At 38.7% G+C, this 20,716-nt stretch overlaps 2 protein-coding genes across 2 annotated transcripts in view; one reads left to right on the top strand and one right to left on the bottom strand.

The window, feature by feature from the left end:
- Positions 1-124: 124 nt before the first annotated feature.
- The window catches only part of LOC103517513 (dentin sialophosphoprotein-like), a 45,741-nt gene continuing 25,149 nt past the window's right edge, over positions 125-20,716 (bottom strand). Inside the window, exons 2-5 of the mRNA XM_026829582.1 lie at positions 1,877-2,184; positions 1,140-1,738; positions 528-824; positions 125-400 (exon numbers count right to left, since the gene is read on the bottom strand). Of these exons, the coding sequence (XP_026685383.1) occupies positions 126-400; positions 528-824; positions 1,140-1,738; positions 1,877-2,112 (1,407 nt within the window). The 5' untranslated portion in view covers positions 2,113-2,184 and the 3' untranslated portion in view covers position 125. The remainder of the gene's footprint in view (positions 401-527; positions 825-1,139; positions 1,739-1,876; positions 2,185-20,716) is intronic.
- Positions 11,577-12,791, top strand: LOC103517508. The gene is made up of 3 exons (XM_026829583.1): positions 11,577-11,745; positions 11,918-12,304; positions 12,523-12,791. Exons 2-3 carry the CDS (start codon positions 12,004-12,006, stop codon positions 12,729-12,731), a joined length of 510 nt encoding a protein of 169 aa, XP_026685384.1. The 5' UTR covers positions 11,577-11,745; positions 11,918-12,003; the 3' UTR covers positions 12,732-12,791.

The raw sequence follows: 20,716 nt of genomic DNA, 5'->3' as shown, positions 1-20,716 counted from the left end.
TCTAGGTTTTTTTTCTTCTCCACATAATTTTATTTAAAAAAGTTTTTTCCCCCTTCCCCCCCCCCATTTTTTTTTTTTTTTCAAGTACCTATATCTACTCTACTTGTTAAAGTTCTCATACTCTCTTACCTCGTAAAATATTTGAGTTGGTTCTGCTCGTTATTATTGACTTTATCATACACAATCAACGGGAGATCACCCGACTGCCTCCAACCAACGTTCTTGTCAGGTGTTAACATTTCCAGATCAATGATAATAGAATCATTGGTGACACTCTTGATATTAGAACGGAGATTCTTGTTAGGTTCTATAATACACACATCCGAGCTTTCAAGAGCAACTCTTGAGTCATCCAAAGTGATCGTTGTATTTGTGTCATTGCTAAGTGAAATTATTTCATTTGATATTCCACGAACGGAGATTCTTGTTAGGTTCTATAATACACACATCCGAGCTTTCAAGAGCAACTCTTGAGTCATCCAAAGTGATCGTTGTATTTGGGTCATTGCTAAGTGAAATTATTTCATTTGATATTCCATTGACTTTTTCTAAAGGACTGGTATTTTTACAGGAAATTTCTTCACTAGTGTCATAACTATTTTTGGTTTCTAACAATTGTGTACCTAAGGTTACAACTTCATTGTGGACAGCTGAGTCACTAGTGTTTGTAGATATAATAGTTTCACTATTTTCTGTTGTAGATTTCTGATTTTTAACAGAATTGAGATTGTTTTCAGAACTGTTAGACTTGGGATTTGTATTGTCCTTAGAATTTGAACTAGAATATTTGTTGTTCACATCAAGTTGTTCTTGATGTTGAGTGCCTGTTTTTGGAGAGACCTGTGTCATTGACTTTCCTGATGAGGTAGAGTGATCTTCAGTAATATCAATAACACTAGGGTCATTAGAGGCATCTGAATCTAGAATGTTTGCTTTGGCAAATAACTTATTCAATACAGAGCAAGATTTTGATTTTTTTGATTTTGGAGTTTTTTGTTTTATTTTAGACTTCTTTACTTTGCAAGATTTAGGTACAGTACTGTTAATAATAGGTTGTACAATTGGCTCATTCCAAACCTGAGATAATCGGTCAAAATTATTTGATACTGACCCAAGTGTATTTGAGTGATGTTGAGTGCCTGTTTTTGGAGAGACCTGTGTCATTGACTTTCCTGATGAGGTAGAGTGATCTTCAGTAATATCAATAACACTAGGGTCATTAGAGGCATCTGAATCTAGAATGTTTGCTTTGGCAAATAACTTATTCAATACAGAGCAAGATTTTGATTTTTTTGATTTTGGAGTTTTTTGTTTTATTTTAGACTTCTTTACTTTGCAAGATTTAGGTACAGTACTGTTAATAATAGGTTGTACAATTGGCTCATTCCAAACCTGAGATAATCGTTCAAAATTATTTGATACTGACCCAAGTGTATTTGAAAGTGGATTTGAATTTAGCATTTTTCTTGGAGAGGCAAGATTTTTGAGATGGTCAGGTTTCAGGCTATCTAAATTACAGGTAACAGTTTGAGTATTAGTGTGCTTTATATTGGCATTGCCATCCAGGACAATAACACAATCATTTGTCTCAATACTAGGTGCAACCATTCCATCGTTAGAATCTTCAACTACAATGATATCATCTTTTTTGTTTTCTTTGTTATGTTTGTTCTGTGGGGATGTTCCATTTTCATCTGATGTCCCACCTATGTTTTTCTTCTTTTTCTTTGACCTTGACCTTTTCATTCCATCGTTAGAATCTTCAACTACAATGATATCATCTTTTTTGTTTTCTTTGTTATGTTTGTTCTGTGGGGATGTTCCATTTTCATTTGATGTCCCACCTATGTTTTTCTTCTTTTTCTTTGACCTTGACCTTTTTCTGTTTCCAGAATGACAAGCCTCAACACTGACTAGAACTGATTCATTTACATTTTTGGTACCTGGAAGAGACTTGTTAATTTTTTTATTCTTTGGAGTTGTAGCTTCATCACTATTTGAATTAGATGGTCTCTTTCTTGATGTGCTTTGTTCCATTTCATGACAGCTTACTTGGGTATTTACAATGATTCGTTTATAAGGAGTGAACTGCTTAGGCTTATGGGGTTGCATCTGGATTTTGGAATTTGGAGTACTTATGTAGGAATACCTATGTCAAACACTCTGATTAGTTTAATTTTCTCTCTGTAACAGAACAAATTATAGTAAGTTAAGTTCTACTGTCAATTTTTTAGTTCGAAATAAAGTTAAAACTACTGGTTTGTTTCAAGTTATTTTTTCAAGTCTTTTTTACCTATTGATGGATTCAAATAGTGAAGCATTTCATGGTTAATTAATTTGTTAAATATTTGTGAATGTTCTCTTTTTTCTCGTGTTTTTTGAGGGTCTAATTTTTCAAATTTTACTGGGAATTTTTGGTTTGTTAAATTTGTCCATTTATTTTAGTTTTTTTCTCCCTCCAGTAAACAAATACATATTTTAACTCCTTTTAACTTGATATTTCTGATAGAAGGTTTCAGTTTTTAAACTGAATTATCTAGAATCTAGAAGATAAGACTTCTGTTTTGTCCCAACTCCTACCTAGTTGGAGTATTTTGTTTACAATTACCGGTGATAACTTTGAAAAAATGTTAATGTTCAATTTTCATTCGTTATGCATTCATTCAAATTCTGATGAAAGTGGGCTTTAAACAAAATAATATTAATAAAAAATAAATTAAAACAAACGGTTTGGTTCCTAAAATTCCTTCCGGTGACTATATTTTTAGCTATTTTATGGACCCTATGGTGTTCTTTCAGTTCTTTTTCTTGTGAATTTCTTTAGAGATATCATTTCCAACTGAAATGGTGGACCTACAGGCGACGATAGAGTTTTGTGTTGAACTGTACAAGTTTCATAATGTGGACCTGTTTCAAAGAGGGTAAGTTCTTGAATTATTTAATGTATTTATTTATTATTAATTTTATTTTTTGGAAAAGAAGTTTGATAGAGGGAACTGTAACTGCTAAGGTCTCATGGTCCTGAAATCAAAGAGAGAAGAAAGACAGGATAGGAAGCCAGCCGTTCCGAGATCGAACATTATCGGTTCAGGATAAAATCTGCCCCGGGTGGGAATCGAACCCGCGGTCTAGCGCTTACAAGGCAAGCTAACTAGGCTGGCAACTTTTCTCTTCATCTGTCACAGGGAATTCCTTGAAAGGTTTGGGCTAGAGAATTTCCTCTCCCTCGGTTTTCGGGACGATAAGACCTCAGCAGTTACGGATCCCCATATTAAACCTCTTCAAAAGGCGCTTACAAGGCAAGCTAACTAGGCTGGCAACTTTTCTCTTCATCTGTCACAGGGAATTCCTTGAAAGGTTTGGGCTAGAGAATTTCTTCTCCCATCCGATTTCGGGACGATAAGACCTCAGCAGTTACGGATCCCCATATTAAACCTCTTCAAAAGAAAAAATAAAATACATACCTAATACATAATATAATATGAAAAAAGGCGAAGATATTGCCTAGACAATATCTGCCATTCAACAAAGTACCGCCCCTGATAAATGACATAGTTATATCCGGTCCTGACGATGTATTTACCTTGAAGGGGGTTCAGATAGATATACGTGTAGGAACTTTTTGTTGAAGCCGGCCCTGACAAAGTACAACGATGATTTAGCTAGGTGAAAAGCCCCAACATGAAAGTATAGGAAAAAGTAAGAGCAGTATATGTAGATAGATAGGTATGTATAGGATATATTTAGGTGGAAAAAACATTGACATGAAGATGGATGTTGGAACTTTTTTCTGTTGACGCTTCGATGACCTGGGCATATCTTGTCAAAACAAATACGAACAGAGAAGTGGTTTCCAACTTTTGTGAGGAACACGAAACACGATCCAATAAAAGGTAATTTTTCCTATCGAGAAACTAACCATCACTGACCACTGTTAATATTGGAGCATCAGTGGTCAATTTTCCCATGGTCATTTTCCCAAAAGGAAAATACACTTACGAACAGAGAAGTGGTTTCCAACTTTTGTGAGGAACACGAAACACGATCCAATAAAAGGTAATTTTTCCTATCGAGAAACTAACCACTGACCACTGTTAATATTGGAGCAGTGGTCAGACTGGTCAGTTTTCCCATGGTCATTTTCCCAAAAGGAAAATACACCGAAGCTTGTTGTTGTGGGTGTTTATTACTAGAATTTTAAATAGAAATAAAAGGCGTTGCCAAGGGAACTTTTAAGTGGTTTGGTGGAAGAGCTCCTAAAAAAAAATGCCGTTCTCCGATTTACGTAGGTAGGTGGGACTTTACTAAATTCCGAACCACCAACCTCCAGATCCGAAGCCCGCTAATAACCACTACACCTCCGAGGTTGGCTTTCCCTCCCGGGGTGATTGCCACCAGGTTAAGATCCACTGTCTCACTCGAGGAAAATTTGGACCGATTGCAATACTTTCTCATTACCTTGTATAGGTTCCCTATACGTAAGGGTAATAGAAAGTAATACTCAGCTCAATTTCTTGATTTTCTGCGAGGGTCTGTACTACGGTAAAGGCCTTGGCTGGGATTGAACCCACGCCCTCCTGTTTACCAGGCGAGCGCCTTGACCACTACACCACCGAGGTAGGTACAAGGGTCGGTACGAGGATAGATTTTCTGCGAGGGTCTGTACTACGGCCAAGACTCCGTTGAGGACACTTCTATTCATTAGGTAGCATGGTTTATTTTCTCTTGGGTCGGTACTAGGATAGGGTCGATGGTCGGTTGTGGACGCCTACCAAGACTGGCAAGAAAGAGAGAAAACAAAAGTGAAACTGTTTGACCAACCTTGGTTAACCTTAATTCCATCTCAATTAGGTAGGTATTGGCAAGAAAGAGAGAAAACAAAAGTGAAACTGTTTGACCAACCTTGGTTAACCTTAATTCCATCTCAATTAGGTAGGTATCCCCCAAAAAAGGGCCTCTGAACGGGTTGACGTACCATTTCGTTCCACAAAGGTCGTAATTTATTTCCACATTTTGAAGGCAAAATAATAAAAAGGAGCATAAAGTTCGTTCCACAAAGGTCGTAATTTATTTCCACATTTTGAAGGCAAAATAATAAAAAGGAGCCTAAAGTAATAAATAAAAAGCAAAGGTAGGTTAGGTACCATCCCTACCTTTCCGTAACCTTTCACAGAAACATTTGCAATCGCAGTGCCGAAAAAACGTTCACACATAAATGCCAAAAGTGTACGAAGAGGAGGAGGAGGAGTAGAAAGAAGGAGGAGGAGAACGAAGAAAGAAGGAGGAGGAGTAGGAGGAAGAAGAGGAGGCGGAGGAGGAGGAAGAGGAGGAGAAGGAGGAGATGACGAAGAGAGAGAGAAACGAGGTGGCAAAGGAAGAGTGGGAAGGAGAGGAGGAGGAGGAAGAAAAGGAGAAAAGAACAAGCGAGCGGAGAAGGAGAAGGAAAGGGAAGAGAAGGACGCGACAAAAAAAGGAGAGGAAAAGGGGAGTAGTAAGAGGAAGTGGAGGAAGAGCAGAGTTAAGAGAGGATGCACAAGATAGAGAAAAGTGGAGAAAGTTGTACTGATACCTGTCCTTGGACAGATTTACAAATATATATAGCATGTCTTGTCTTGTCTTGTAAGTGCTTATAGGTTGCGGGTTCGATTCCTGAGGCTTGTTCGAAGTTTGTTCTCGGAACGGCTGGCTTTCTCCTATCCTGTCCTCCTTTCCTCTTCCGTTTCGGGACGATAAGACCGCCTTGGACAGATTTACAAATATATATAGCATGTCTTGTCTTGTCTTGTAAGTGCTTATAGGTTGCGGGTTCGATTCCTGAGGCTTGTTTGAAGTTTGTTCTCGGAACGGCTGGCTTTCTCCTATCTTGTCCTCCTTTCCTCTTCCGCTTCGGGACGATAAGACCTCCACTGTTACATACAGTTCATTTTATCAAACCCCCTTCTTTCTACGTCCGTTCTAGAACGGTTCCTACACCACTGAGTGAGACGAAAATTCCTCTAGTTCGGAATTTGCTATCACCTCAAGGCTCTTAATTTTACTTCAAACTAAAACCTATCCCACTTTAAAATCTCTTCCCATCTCTTCATTCTCTCCCTTCTCTTTCTTTATTGCACTCTTTTCCTTGCCCTCTCCTCTTAATTTTACTTTAAAACCTATTCTACCTTAAAACTTCTCCTCTTCTTTCTCCTCCTTGCTCTCTCTCTCTCTCTGTTTCTTTCTTATTTCTTCCTCCCTCTCTCTCTCTCTTTCTCGCTTTCTTCTTGTCTCTCTCTTCCCTTCTATTTTTCTCCCTATCTCTTTCTTTTCTTCCCTCCCTCTCCCTCCCTCTCTCTCTCTTTCTCCTCATATAAAATTTTAATTTGACGATTTTCTGGCTACATGCAAGGGGGAGGGTTGAGACAGTGCCCTAGGGGCAATCCTTAACTCACTTTGTTCTAACTCAGTGGTTCTCAAACTGTGAAGAGCTTCCAGGTTAAAAAAATAAAGTTAAAACTACTGGTTTGTTTCAAGTTATTTTTTCAAGTCTTTTTTACCTATTGATGGATTCAAATAGTGAAGCATTTCATGGTTAATTAATTTGTTAAATATTTGTGAATGTTCTCTTTTTTCTCGTGTTTTTTGAGGGTCTAATTTTTCAAATTTTACTGGGAATTTTTGGTTTGTTAAATTTGTCCATTTATTTTAGTTTTTTTCTCCCTCCAGTAAACAAATACATATTTTAACTCCTTTTAACTTGATATTTCTGATAGAAGGTTTCAGTTTTTAAACTGAATTATCTAGAATCTAGAAGATAAGACTTCTGTTTTGTCCCAACTCCTACCTAGTTGGAGTATTTTGTTTACAATTACCGGTGATAACTTTGAAAAAATGTTAATGTTCAATTTTCATTCGTTATGCATTCATTCAAATTCTGATGAAAGTGGGCTTTAAACAAAATAATATTAATAAAAAATAAATTAAAACAAACGGTTTGGTTCCTAAAATTCCTTCCGGTGACTATATTTTTAGCTATTTTATGGACCCTATGGTGTTCTTTTAGTTCTTTTTCTTGTGAATTTCTTTAGAGATATCATTAAATTTCCAACTGAAATGGTGGACCTACAGGCGACGATAGAGTTTTGTGTTGAACTGTACAAGTTTCATAATGTGGACCTGTTTCAAAGAGGGTAAGTTCTTGAATTAATTAATTAATTTATTTATTATTGATTTTATTTTTTGGAAAAGAGGTTTGATAGAGGGAACTGTAACTGCTAAGGTCTCATGGTCCTGAAATCAAAAAGAGAAGAAAGACAGGATAGGAAGCCAGCCGTTCCGAGATCGAACATTATCGGTTCAGGATAAAATCTGCCCCGGGTGGGAATCGAACCCGCGGCCTAGCGCTTACAAGGCAAGCTAACTAGGCTGGCAACTTTTCTCTTCATCTGTCACAGGGAATTCCTTGAAAGGTTTGGGCTAGAGAATTTCCTCTCCCTCGGTTTTCGGGACGATAAGACCTCAGCAGTTACGGATCCCCATATTAAACCTCTTCAAAAGAAAAAATAAAATACATACCTAATACATAATATAATATGAAAAAAGGCGAAGATATTGCCTAGACAATATCTGCCATTCAACAAAGTACCGCCCCTGATAAATGACATAGTTATATTCGGTCCTGACGATGTATTTACCTTGAAGGGGGTTCAGATAGATATACGTGTAGGAACTTTTTGTTGAAGCCGGCCCTGACAAAGTACAACGATGATTTAGCTAGGTGAAAAGCCCCAACATGAAAGTATAGGAAAAAGTAAGAGCAGTATAGATAGATATGTATAGGATATATTTAGGTGGAAAAAACATTGACATGAAGATGGATGTTGGAACTTTTTTCTGTTGACGCTTCGATGACCTGGGCATATCCTGTCAAAACAAATACGAACAGAGAAGTGGTTTCCAACTTTTGTGAGGAACACGAAACACGATCCAATAAAAGGTATTTTTTCCTATCGAGAAACTAACCACTGACCACTGTTAATATTGGAGCAGTGGCCAAGGAGGAGAAGAAGGAGAAGGAGAAGAAGGAGGAGGAGAAGAAAGAGGAGGAGGAGGAGAAGAAGAAGGAGGAGGAGGAGGAGGAGGAGGAGAAGAAGAAGGAGGAGGAGAAGAAGAATAAGAAGGAGGATAAGAAGAAGATGTACAACTTTGTACTTTTTTAATTTCAATTCTTCATTTTCTGCGGCGAAAAAAAGTCGGTAAATAGAAACTTTTGAATTACTTTCAGTTCAGCTTTCTTCTTCCTTCTTCTTCTCCTCCTCCTCCTCCTCTTTCTCCTCCTCCTCATTCTTCTCCTCCTCCTTCTTATTCTTCTTCTCCTCCTCCTTCTTCTTCTCCTCCTCCTTCTTCTTCTCCTCCTCCTCCTCCCTCTCTTTCTTCTCCTCCTCCTTCTTCTCCTCCTCCTTCTTCTTCTTATCCTCCTTCTTATTCTTCTTCTCCTCCTCCTCCTCCTTCTTCTTCTTATCCTCCTTCTTATTCTTCTTCTCCTCCTCCTTCTTCTTCTCCTCCTCCTCCTCCTCCTCCTTCTTCTTCTCCTCCTCCTCCTCTTTCTTCTCCTCCTCCTTCTTCTCCTTCTCCTTCTTCTCCTCCTCCTTCTCCTCCTCCTCCAACCTCCTCCTTCTTCTTCTCCTCCTCCTCCTCTTTCTTCTCCTCCTCCTTCTTCTCCTTCTCCTTCTTCTCCTCCTCCTTCTCCTCCTCATTTTTCAAGTTTTTCTTCGTCGTCTTCTTCTTCGCCATCTCCTCCTCCTCTTTCTTTCCTTCTTCTTTTTAATCTTCTACTTAACCTTTTCCTCTTTCGAAGTCTTCTCATGCTCATCTTATCCTCTCGATTCTGTTTTATAACGGGCGGATCTTTTTTTTTTTTTTATTTATTTTAACCTTTTCCAGACGAGTTTTTTTCCCCTTACTTCAGTGGTGTGTCGTGCGGAAGCTTGATAGGGGGAACTGCAAACTAAGGTATTGTCGTCTCCAAAGCAAAGAGAGAAAGAAGACAGGATAAGCTGTGTCCACATATGGTCGACGGCCGTCGATCGACGTCGACTGGAACCGTCCACACTGCCTCGACAGCATAGATTCACCTCGTCGGTCGAATTTGTGTGATGCTCATCTTATCCTCTCGATTCTGTTTTATAACGGGCGGATCTTTTTTTTTATTTATTTTAACCTTTTCCAGACGAGTATGCTCATCTTATCCTCTCGATTCTGTTTTATAACGGGCGGATCTTTTTTTTTATTTATTTTAACCTTTTCCAGACGAGTTTTTTTTTCCTTACTTCAGTGGTGTGTCGTGCGGAACTGCAAACTAAGGTATTGTCGTCTCCAAAGCAAAGAGAGAAAGAAGACAGGATAAGCTGTGTCCACACATGGTCGACGGCCGTCGATCGACGTCGACTGGAACCGTCCACACTGCCTCGACAACATAGATTCACCTCGTCGGTCGAATTTGTGTGTTTGACAGCTTTAGAATGTCAGACAAAAATGTAAAAAAAAAACAAACTATTTTCGGTAAGGTAACTGATACACCTACCTAGGTAGTCGGATGAGGTGAGAAAAGCCCATAGAGGTAAAGGAAAGGTTTCCTACTACTACTACTACTACTACTACTAATAATAGGCTCTTGAGTGGGAGGTAACCACTAGGCGAGGTTAACGCCGGAGGCGTTTTCTACCACCTAACCCTTAGAAATCGAATATTATGTGGTCGAATTCTCAAACAAATGTAAATAAAATGCCACACCTACCTAGGTAGTCGGATGAGGTGAGAAAAGCCCATAGAGGTAAAGGAAAGGTTTCCTACTACTACTACTACTAATATAATAATAGGCTCTTGAGTGGGAGGGAACCACTAGGCGAGGTTAACGCCGGAGGCGTTCTCTACCACCTAACCCTTAGAAATCGAATATTATATGGTCGAATTCTCAAACAAATGTGGTACTACTACTACTACTACTACTACTACTACTACTACTACTACTACTACTACTACTACTACTACTACTACTACTACTACTACTACTAATGATAATAATAATAATAGGCTCTTGAGTGGGAGGTAACCACTAGGCGAGGTTAACGCCGGAGGCGTTCTCTACCACCTAACACCTAACCCTTAGAAATCGAATATTATGTGGTCGAATTCTCAAACAAATGTGGATAAAATGCCATGCCTTGACTGGCATCGAACCCACGCCCTCCTGCTTACCAGGCGAGCGTCTTGACCACTACGCCACCGAGGCAGGTTCCCTGATTCTACAAATGTGGATAAAATGCCATGCCTCGGCTGGCATCGAACCCACGCCCTCCTGCTTACCAGGCGAGCGTCTTGACCACTACGCCACCGAGGCAGGTTCTTTGATTCCCTATCTTCCATGGAAGATACGAGACTGACTTCTCCTTTATCCTATTAGGACGGTAGGTAGGTATCCACTTTTATTCCCTTGTACATATTACATTCTAGATATATACTTTTCATTCTGCAATATTACTTTCCAAGGTAGATCCGTACTACAGTGTACACCTGAATAGAATACATCATTTGATTCATACAGGGTGTTAACATAGGTATCCAGTGTAGTTAGCTTGGTTGGTAGCGTGTCTGCCTTGTGAGCGCTAGGCCGCGGGTTCGATTCCCGTCCGGGGCGCATTTTATACTGAAGGGATAAGATTCGTTCTCGAAACGCCCAAAAAAAAAAAAAAAAAAAAAAAAAAAAAAAACAGGTAGGGTTTTACATATTTATGTTACCTACTTAAGCAAGAATTTTTTTTTTTTCAAGAGAGAAGGAAGACAGGATAGGAGAAAGCCAGACGTTCCGAGAACGAATATTATCCGTTCAGGATAAGGTTGAAAAAGTATCCCAGCAAAAAAGCCAATTGAAGGTGGTTGGCCAGAATAAAATGAGCACCCATTTCTTGTAAAAACAAAAATAAACCAAATTCAACGCAACTCCAAATTTGACATTCTCAAAATTAAAGGAACACATATACAAAAAAATCAATCGACAATCCAAATTATCCAAAAGGTAGTCCATTGCTCTCGATTGAAATACTCCAAATAATCAGGCAAAAAGAGATCGTCAAAAACTCCTTTCCCAAGGAAAAAAGGAACGCCAAAGTAGTCCGCTGCTGTAAATTGCTGTAAATTCTAAAGAATCAGGCGAAAAGAGACCGTGAAAAACTCATTTCCCAAGAAATGTTACGAAAAGTTCGCTAGCCGGTGGAAAAGCTTTCGACACAGTCAGAAATGGAAAAGAGGAAATATGTAGATGGAGACACAGAGAGGAGGGAGGGGGAGAAGGAGAGAGGGAGAGAGATAGAGACACAGAGAGTAGAGGAAAAGAAAGAGTTATGGAATGTGAAAAAGAGCGAGGGAGAGCGAGATAGAAAGATAGATAGAGAATACTCCAAATAATCAGGCAAAAAGAGATCGTCAAAAACTCCTTTCCCAAGGAAAAAAGGAACGCCAAAGTAGTCCGCTGCTGTAAATCGAAAGTTTCTAAAGTCCATTGCTCTCGATTGAAATACTCCAAATAATCAGGCAAAAAGAGATCGTCAAAAACTCCTTTCCCAAGGAAAAAAGGAACGCCAAACTAGTCCGCTGCCGTAAATTGCTGTAAATTCTAAAAAATCAGGCGAAAAGAGACCGTGAAAAACTCATTTCCCAAGAAATGTTACGAAAAGTTCGCCAGCCCACTGCTCTAAATTAAAAGCTTCAAAGGAATCAGACTGAAAGGACCCTTGAAAACAAGGACTCTTTAAAAAATACACATTTTCCGGAGACAAAAACCCGCCAAGACAAAGAAAATGGTCAAACGCGCCACGGTCAGTATGTGCGGCTCATGCTTCAACCAATTCATGACGTCGGTCAAGTCTAATTAAAAGCTTCAAAGGAATCAGACTGAAAGGACCCTTGAAAACAAGGACTCTTTAAAAAATACACATTTTCCGGAGACAAAAACCCACCAAGACAAAGAAAATGGTCAAACGCGCCACCGTCAGTATGTGCGGCTCATGCTTCAACCAATTCATGACGTCGGTCAAGTCCTGTCGTTCGCTGCACCACAGCCGCACGCACACCAAACTCGTCGGCTCGCGTAAGAGCCGGAATCATTTCAAACACAAGCGGGAGAAGTCACTGTTGTGTTGGCCGGGGACCGATGTGCACTGGGCCATTCCGCGGCCGGAGGTCCGCGTCTGTACTGTCAAGCAGAGCCACTGTAGGGCCTTGCGGTCTCAACGCGCGCGGGCCCGCTATTTGGACTTCTGTCTGAACAAATTTGAGACCGGAATGGAGCATAACTTACGGGTTAAGAAGAAGCTGGAACAGAGATCAAACACAAGCGGGAGAAGTCACTGTTGTGTTGGCCGGGGACCGATGTGCACTGGGCCATTCCGCGGCCGGAGGTCCGCGTCTGTACCGTCAAGCAGAGCCACTGTAGGGCCTTGCGGTCTCAACGCGCGCGGGCCCGCTATTTGGACTTCTGTCTCAACAAATTTGAGACCGGAATGGAGCATAACTTACGGGTTAAGAAGAAGCTGGAACAGAGGACCCGGTCGAAGGTGGAGCGGGACTTTGCCGAGTTTGAGGACAGATATAAGAAGCATAACTGCCGGATCTTGGAGTATATGAAGAAAAATATTTCGCCTCCGGTGATGAGCGATGAGCTGGATACCACACTGAGCCAACTGCTGTATGAGGATTAGATGGATTGGAAATAAAATTAAAGTCTAAATCTTATATTATAAAATCAAGATCCATTCACTCATCATTCACATTTCACACACTGATCACTCTATCTCCTGAACCACAACACCTAGAAAGCTGAAATCAGGTAGGAATATTCCTTTTATGGTCACACATTTCACACACTGATCACTATATCTCCTGAACCACAACACCTAGAAAGCTGAAATCAGGTAGGAATATTCCTTTTATGGTCTAGTTATTTCATAAAACCCGTCTTGGTGGTGTAATGGTCAAGACGCTCCTCTAGTGAACAGGAGTGGGTTCAATACTAGCCGAGGTATGGAATTTTAATATAATTTGAGAATTTGACCCCAATAGTAGCCTACTGCTGGAGTAAAGGGACTTTTCAGTCCTTTGCGAGCAGTATAAATAAGCACTATTATTATTAGTATTATAAAATTTTATTATCTAAGGCGCACGAGGCCAAGTTCCGGCCTCAGCACGTCAGTGTGTATGTGTATATTACACGAAACATTTCGACGCATTTTTACCCCTATCATAACTCCATTAATTTTCCACGCATTGTCATGAAATTTGGACCTTGTAGAGTTATACATTTTTATTATGCCTGCGAAATTCTGAAGTTCTAGGTTCAACGGAAGGTGTAGAAAGAACGGCTTGAAAATCGCTTATTTTACGACTGATTTTAACTCATCAAAATTATGAGGCACTTTGCGATGTCGTAATTTGGCAGGATGGTAGGTCTTGATGAGTAAATAAAGGGAAAAATCTGAAAATCGGCAAAAGTTGCACTGGGCGCCGCCCACAGGCGGATTTAACCGCTTTTTGGCGGTTTTCACTAAACGGTTAGAGATATCGAAAAAGTTATGAGAGTAGACCCTCCCAAAACCATACCTAAAACTCTCGATATACCTAGTAATTTTTATGAACACCGGAACAACAGTTAGCGGTGTTTTACGGTACTTTTTACAGTTAACGGTATTTCGACTGCTTCTTTACTTACTAATGGCTTAATTAGGTATCTATCAAAAAAGATATTTCACCAACAACAACAACTACGACAAAAACAACAACAACAACAACAAACAGTTAACGGTATTTCGACTGCTTCTTTACTTACTAATGGCTTAATTAGGTATCTATCAAAAAAGATATTTCACCAACAACAACAACAACTACGACAAAAACAACAACAACAACAACAACAACAACAACAACAACAACAACATCAAATTAATAAATACCTATTATTAACATGAAAATAAAAGGAAAACAATGCCAAGTTGAAATCGAGAGAAGGCTGAAGGAATTGTAACGGACGTCTTATTATAGGACAGGATAGTCGCGGATGGGGATGGCAGTCAAACATGAGACCTAGCGGCCTAGCGCTTACAAAATAGGCGAGCTAGGTGCTAGTTAAGAAATTTTGTAAGCTATTGAAACGCTTGTCCCTTAAATGCCTCCACCAATAAAGAGAACAATTCATTGTCATACAATAGGAATAGTAGGATAAATCAAGATTAGATAAAGAATAGGTAGTTAAGAAATTTTGTAAGCTATTGAAACGCTTGTCCCTTAAATGCCTCCACCAATAAAGAGAACAATTCATTGTCATACAATAGGAGATTAGATAAAGAATAGAATAGAATCCCCCACAAAAACAGTGGAACTTGGCCTTTTTTTCACATTTATGTTTTTGTGGGGGATCTCACTGTTTATACTGCCAGAATGAGACTGAAAAGTCCCTTTACTCCCGCAGTCTAAACAAGGTCTTATGTATTTGGTACAACATTTTGAAATTGAATTACAAGTTTATAAAGGGACCCTTGGGATAAAGGATAAACTTGATGACTGATAAGGAATAAGAGATAAGATTGTAAGTTGAAAATGTCTGCCAACTTTAGTCTTGAAAGTTTTAAGTGCTGACTTGAAGTCTTGACCTCAATAAAAGTTTATAAAGGGACCCTTGGGATAAAGGATAAACTTGATGACTGATAAGGAATAAGAGATAAGATTGTAAGTTGAAAATGTCTGCCTACTTTCAGTTTCGACTTAAAACTTTTAAGTGCTGACTTGAAGTCTTGACCTCAATATTTAATAGAACATGTGTCAAAAGTCAAAACCTTCTCTTTCTCTTCTCCTTTTCTTCTTCTTGTCTCATTCTGCTACAGCTTCTCTTCCTTCTTGTTCCTTCTGCTTCTATTTCTTCTCCTCGCATCGAATTGTTTCTTTATCTGCTACAGCTTCTCCTCCTTCTTGTTCCTTCTGCTTCTATTTCTTCTCCTCGCATCGAATTGTTTCTTTACCTCCTCCTCCTCCTCCTCCTCGTTATTCTTAACCTTCACCTCTTCATTCTTTACCTCCTCCATCCTTCTTCTTCTCCTTCTTCGACTTCTCCTCTCTTTCTTTCTTCTCCTTATCTTCGTCTTACACTTCTTTCTCTCCTACTCCTTCTTCTCCTCCTCCTCCTCTCCATTCTACCTTATTATTACCTTCTCATGTGTATATTACACGAAACATTTCGACGCATTTTTACCCCTATCATAACTCCATTAATTTTCCACGCATTGTCATGAAATTTGGACCATGTAGAGTTATACATTTTTATTATGCCTGCGAAATTCCGAAGTTCTAGCTGTTATTGGCATGGGTTATGTGTGTGATTCTAAATGTCCCCATGGATCACTGAAGTTAAGACCCGTTGCGCGTGGTTGGCATCCGGATGGGTGACCATCTGGGCATTTTGGAATGCTGGCTTTTCCGACCCCGCTCCGGCTGGGTGCGGTTAATGTGAGGGGGTAGCTTGTCACCGAATTGGTAAGTAAAATCTTTGCCATTAAAAATCTTAGTAGGCTAATAGTTCGAACAGTGATATTTAAGTCTTTTCAGCAAAATTCCCTTTCGGCATGAGCTGTTTTTTACTTTTTTAGTCCGTCCTTCCTTTATTATTAATTTTCTATTACTAAAGTATAGCCAAGCTATACTACTTATTACGTAATGAGAAAGTATTGCAATCGGTCCATTTTTCTTCTTCTTAAGATGGCAAGGGTTAATCCCTTGACACTAGTTATGAAATTCGGCCACATAGGGTTAAGAACTTGAATCTCCCTGGGGATTTTTTCGTTATAATATTATTAATATTATCATCATTATTATAGCTTCATTTAAATTGCAAAGTTTTCGACATTTTTTCTTTCATAAAATTCCAAAGTTTTTGATGTGTTTTGCTTATTTTTTCCCGCTCTCAAATTTAATGACACTGCAGCTAATGCAGATTTTCGTTTGCTTTTGGTACTTGTAGAGATAAAAGCTGCGATAAACTATGCATTTTCAGTGGCAATGCCGGGAGGCTTCATTTTTTTTAGATAAAAACATAGGCAAAGAGATGTAGAACTTTTATTGTCCCGATAAAATAGTTGTTGTTGTTGGTGATGTTGAAATTGTTGTTAATGATGATGTTGGTGCCTTTGTTCTTGTTGTTGTTTATGGTGGTAGTGTTGTTCGTTTTGGTAATGATGGTGGTATAAGTGGTGATTTTGCTGTTGTTGTTGTTGTTGATGATGTTGTCGTTGTTATTACTATTAGGTATTGTTGTTGGCGTGTGTGTTTATAATTTTTCAAAGTAGAGCAACCTATCTATTTCAAACGTGAACGAATTAAAAAAAAAAAAAAAAAAGGAACCATTAAAAAAAAGGGAACTCCATTATTCATCAAGTTGGCTGAGATGAGGATGTGCAAATAGATTAGGAAAAAATTGGGTCAAATATTTTGACCTAGAAAGTGGAAAAGCTTTCGACACAGTCAGAAATGGAAAAGAGGAAATATGTAGATGGAGACACAGAGAGGAGGGAGGGGGAGAAGGAGAGAGAGGAGGGAGGGAGAGGGAGAAGGAAGGAGGGAGGGAGGGAGAAAGATAGAGACACAGAGAGTAGAGGAAAAGAAAGGGTTATGGAATGTGAAAAAGAGAGCGAGGGAGAGAGAGATAGAAAGATAGATAGAGATAGACAGAAGAGGGAGGGAGGGAGAGAGAGAGAGAGAGAAGGAGTCATAAAACTATTTTATGTTCAAACTGAACTGAAGACACGGGAAAAAAGTCCTCCATAAATTTTAATACTTGGAACTTTGTGTTTTGGAAGTTACAAGTACAGGGTGTTTATAGAATTCTAGACTAGACTAGACAAGACCAGACTAGACTAGACTGGACTAGACAAGACCAGACCAGACCAGACTAGACTAGACAACAAGAAGATTGAAAGCACCATAAAAGCCAAAGAAAACATCAAACACTCAACCGAAATCACCAACTATTCGCTAAAACCGTAAAAGTATTAAAAAAATAATAATAAATAAAAAAAAATCCAAGTCCCAAGTCGCCTATGGCGGCCGATTTTTGGTGGTCCTAAGTCCCGATTTTTGGAGGAAAATTTTCTCAAAATACTCCCCATGTAATAAGGGATCATTTACAGTGTCCGAAAATTGAACGTACCATTCACTAATGGATCCCTAAACGGAAAGGCTACAAACGGTTTGGGTGATATCATCCCACCCTGAATAAGTGTTCTACCTATTCTACAGCTTTTACTACAAGAAATACGAGGAGTTTTTAAGAAAAACAAGCAGGATTTCTTACTTTTCATATTTTATTCAACACATCAAAACTTCTGCCAAACACCAGGTTATGCTTTTTACTTTTTTTTTGAGGTTAGAAGTTGTTAAGTTTTATTTTCGCTGTAGACTTTGAGGTTAGAAGTTGTTACCTACTTTTTATTCGGGCTGTAAAAAGCCAGAAGGCATGTTATTGGCATGGGTTATGTGTGTGATTCAAAATGCCCCCATGGATCACTGAAGTTAAGACCCGTTGCGCGTGGTTGGCATCCGGAAGGGTGACCATCTGGGCATATTGGAATGCTGGCTTTTCCGACCCCGCTCCGGCTGGGTGCGGTTAATGTGAGGGGGTAGCTTGTCACCGAATTGGTAGGTAAAATCTTCGTCATTAAAAATCTTAGTAGGTAGGCTAATAATTCGAACAGTGATATTAAGTCTTTTTAGCAAAATTCCCTTTCGGCATGAGCTGTTTTTTACTTTTTTAATTTTCTATTACTAAAGTATCTACCTATAGCCAAGCTATACTACTTGTTACGTAATGAGAAAGTATTGCAATCGGTCCATTTTTCTTCTTCTTAAGATCGCAAGGGTTAATCCCTTGACACTATAAAGTTATGGAATTCGGCCACATAGGGTTAAGAACTTGAATCTCCCTGGGGATTTTTTCGTTATAATATTATTAATATTATCATCATTATTATAGCGTCATTTAAATTGCAAAGTTTTCTATTTTTTTTTTCTTTCATAAAATTCCAAAGTTTTTGATGTGTTTTGCTTATTTTTTCCCGCTCTCAAATTTAATGACACTGCAGCTAATGCAGATTTTCGTTTGCTTTTGGTACTTGTAGAGATAAAAGCTGCGATAAACTATGCATTTTCAGTGGCAATGCCGGGAGGCTTCATTTTTTTTAGATAAAAACATAGGCAAAGAGATGTAGAACTTTTATTGTCCCGATAAAATAGTTGTTGTTGTTGTTGTTGGTGATGTTGAAATTGTTGTTAATGATGATGTTGGTGCCTTTGTTCTTGTTGTTGTTTATGGTGGTAGTGTTGTTCGTTTTGGTAATGATGGTGGTATAAGTGGTGATTTTGCTGTTGTTGTTGTTGTTGATGATGTTGTCGTTGTTATTACTATTAGGTATTGTTGTTGGCGTGTGTGTTTATAATTTTTCAAAGTAGAGCAACCTATCTATTTCAAACGAAAGTCAGTAGGCAAATGTTCGTACTCTATTGAATCTATTGTCCTCAGAATTTATTTGTCTGCCATACCGTTTTGTTCTTTTATTTGCATTAAATCTCTTTTATATCGACATGGAGCGGATTAAAATTTTCCAGTATTTTGCACAGCGTTATAATACCATTAGTTATTGGAGCATAGAGCATATTCATCAGGGGCAGATAGAGCATTAAGTTTTTTAGCCAGCCTAGTTAGCTTGGAGGGTTGCGCGTCTGCCTTGTAAGCACTGGGTCACGGGTTCGATTCCCGCCCGGGGCGGATTTTATCTGAGGGATAAGGTTCGTTCTGCGGGATTGACTTCCATGTTTTAACTGGAACTCATTTAGGTAGGTACCTATCTATTTGTATTGCTGTTGGCGTGTGTGTTTATAATTTTTCAAAGTAGAGCAACCTATCTATTTAAAACAAAAGTCAGTAGGCAAATGTTCGTACTCTATTGAATCTATTGTCCTCAGAATTTATTTGTCTGCCATACCGTTTTGTTCTTTTATTTGCATTAAATCTCTTTTATATCGACATGGAGCGGATTAAAATTTTCCAGTATTTTGCACAGCGTTATAATACCATTAGTTATTGGAGCATAGAGCATATTCATCAGGGGCAGATAGAGCATTAAGTTTTTTAGCCAGCCTAGTTAGCTTGGAGGGTTGCGCGTCTGCCTTGTAAGCACTGGGTCACGGGTTCGATTCCCGCCCGGGGCGGATTTTATCTGAGGGATAAGGTTCGTTCTGCGGTGGATGCCTAAAAAAAAAAAAAAAAAAAAACTAAACAAAACAAATGAACAAACTTCCGCAAGCAAAATACAACTTTTATGAAAGCAGCTTTACAACCTGACACTTTAATAGTTTGACGTCACAACAACTTTTAAAATGATTACACCGTTTTCAAAGGTTTTCCGTCTTACGACATAACTTTTGCGAATTTTTCTCCATACACCCTGTATATTTCGACGTCCCATTATTCCGTTATTGAAAATGAATATGCAATAGACTGCATAATAAATATTAATACCTCCATTATATCCATGTATTATCTACCCCAGCGGTTTTCAACCTTTTTTGCCCGCGCACCCCTTGAGCACCCAGATTTAATCTCACGAAACTCCGCCACCACTGAGTTTTAAACACACTCAGTACCTTTTGAAAAAATTAAGTACATTGAGGTTAAAATTCAGCACTTTTTTTTGGACTGTATACTGTACCTACTGATACGCAGTCAGTTAAAATTCAAAATTTGATTTTGTCCGCCATTACACTTTTTTTTGCCCCTGGTTGAGAACCGCTGACCTGGTTGAGAAAATTATGTAGGAACTTCTAGGAAAGAAGATAAAGGAGTTACATACCTATGTACCAATGTACCTAACCTATAGATATTCATCATATGCAGGTAGGTAGGGACGTAAATATATTATGCAAATGTAGGTAAGGACATAAATATATTACATAAATGTATACATATCCTTACCTATAGGTAATTGTCAGTGCTGTAAATACTTATATTGTCAGTGCTGATAACCTTTGACTTTTAGACTTCATCTAGTTTTCTCAAAAGCTCATCCAGTAGACATGTACATAGGTACTCGTAAGTACTATAAAAATGGAAAAATGAAAAGCGAAAGAAGGAAGAAGAAGAAATGAGAGAGGAAGAAGAAAGAAGGAGAAAGGAAGAAAGAAAGAAGGAGGAGGAGAAGAAGAAGAGGAGGAGGGAGGAGAAGAAAAAGAAGACGTAGGCACGTAGGGGAAAACTTTTTTGATTAAAAACTAGGTCAAGTTTTCAATCTTGGTCAGAACTTTTGAAACTCAAAATCTTGAATAGTTAGTTTGTTATCTACCTAAATACATTTTGGTGTAGTGGTCCTCAGGGGTGTAGTGGTCAAGGCGCTCGCCTGGTAAACAGGAGGGCGTGGGTTCAATCCCAGCCGAGGTATGGAATTTTATCCTCAACATAATTTGAGAATTTGACCACAATAATAGTAGTAGCCTACTGCTGGAGTAAAGGGACTTTTCAGTCCTATGCGAGCAGTATAAATAAGCACTATTATTATTATTATTAGCGGAGAGCTATCGCGCTCCTTCATTTTATCACTGAACAAATTACGTTTTTTTTTTTTTTTTTTTTTTTTAGAGGTTTGACAGAGGG

Source organism: Diaphorina citri, unplaced genomic scaffold (genome assembly GCF_000475195.1).
Source record: "Diaphorina citri unplaced genomic scaffold, Diaci psyllid genome assembly version 1.1 scaffold1870, whole genome shotgun sequence".
NCBI classification, from domain to species: Eukaryota; Metazoa; Arthropoda; class Insecta; order Hemiptera; family Psyllidae; genus Diaphorina; species Diaphorina citri.
Note: the sequence above shows the minus strand (reverse complement) of the source record. Positions and strands in the feature narration are given on the sequence as shown.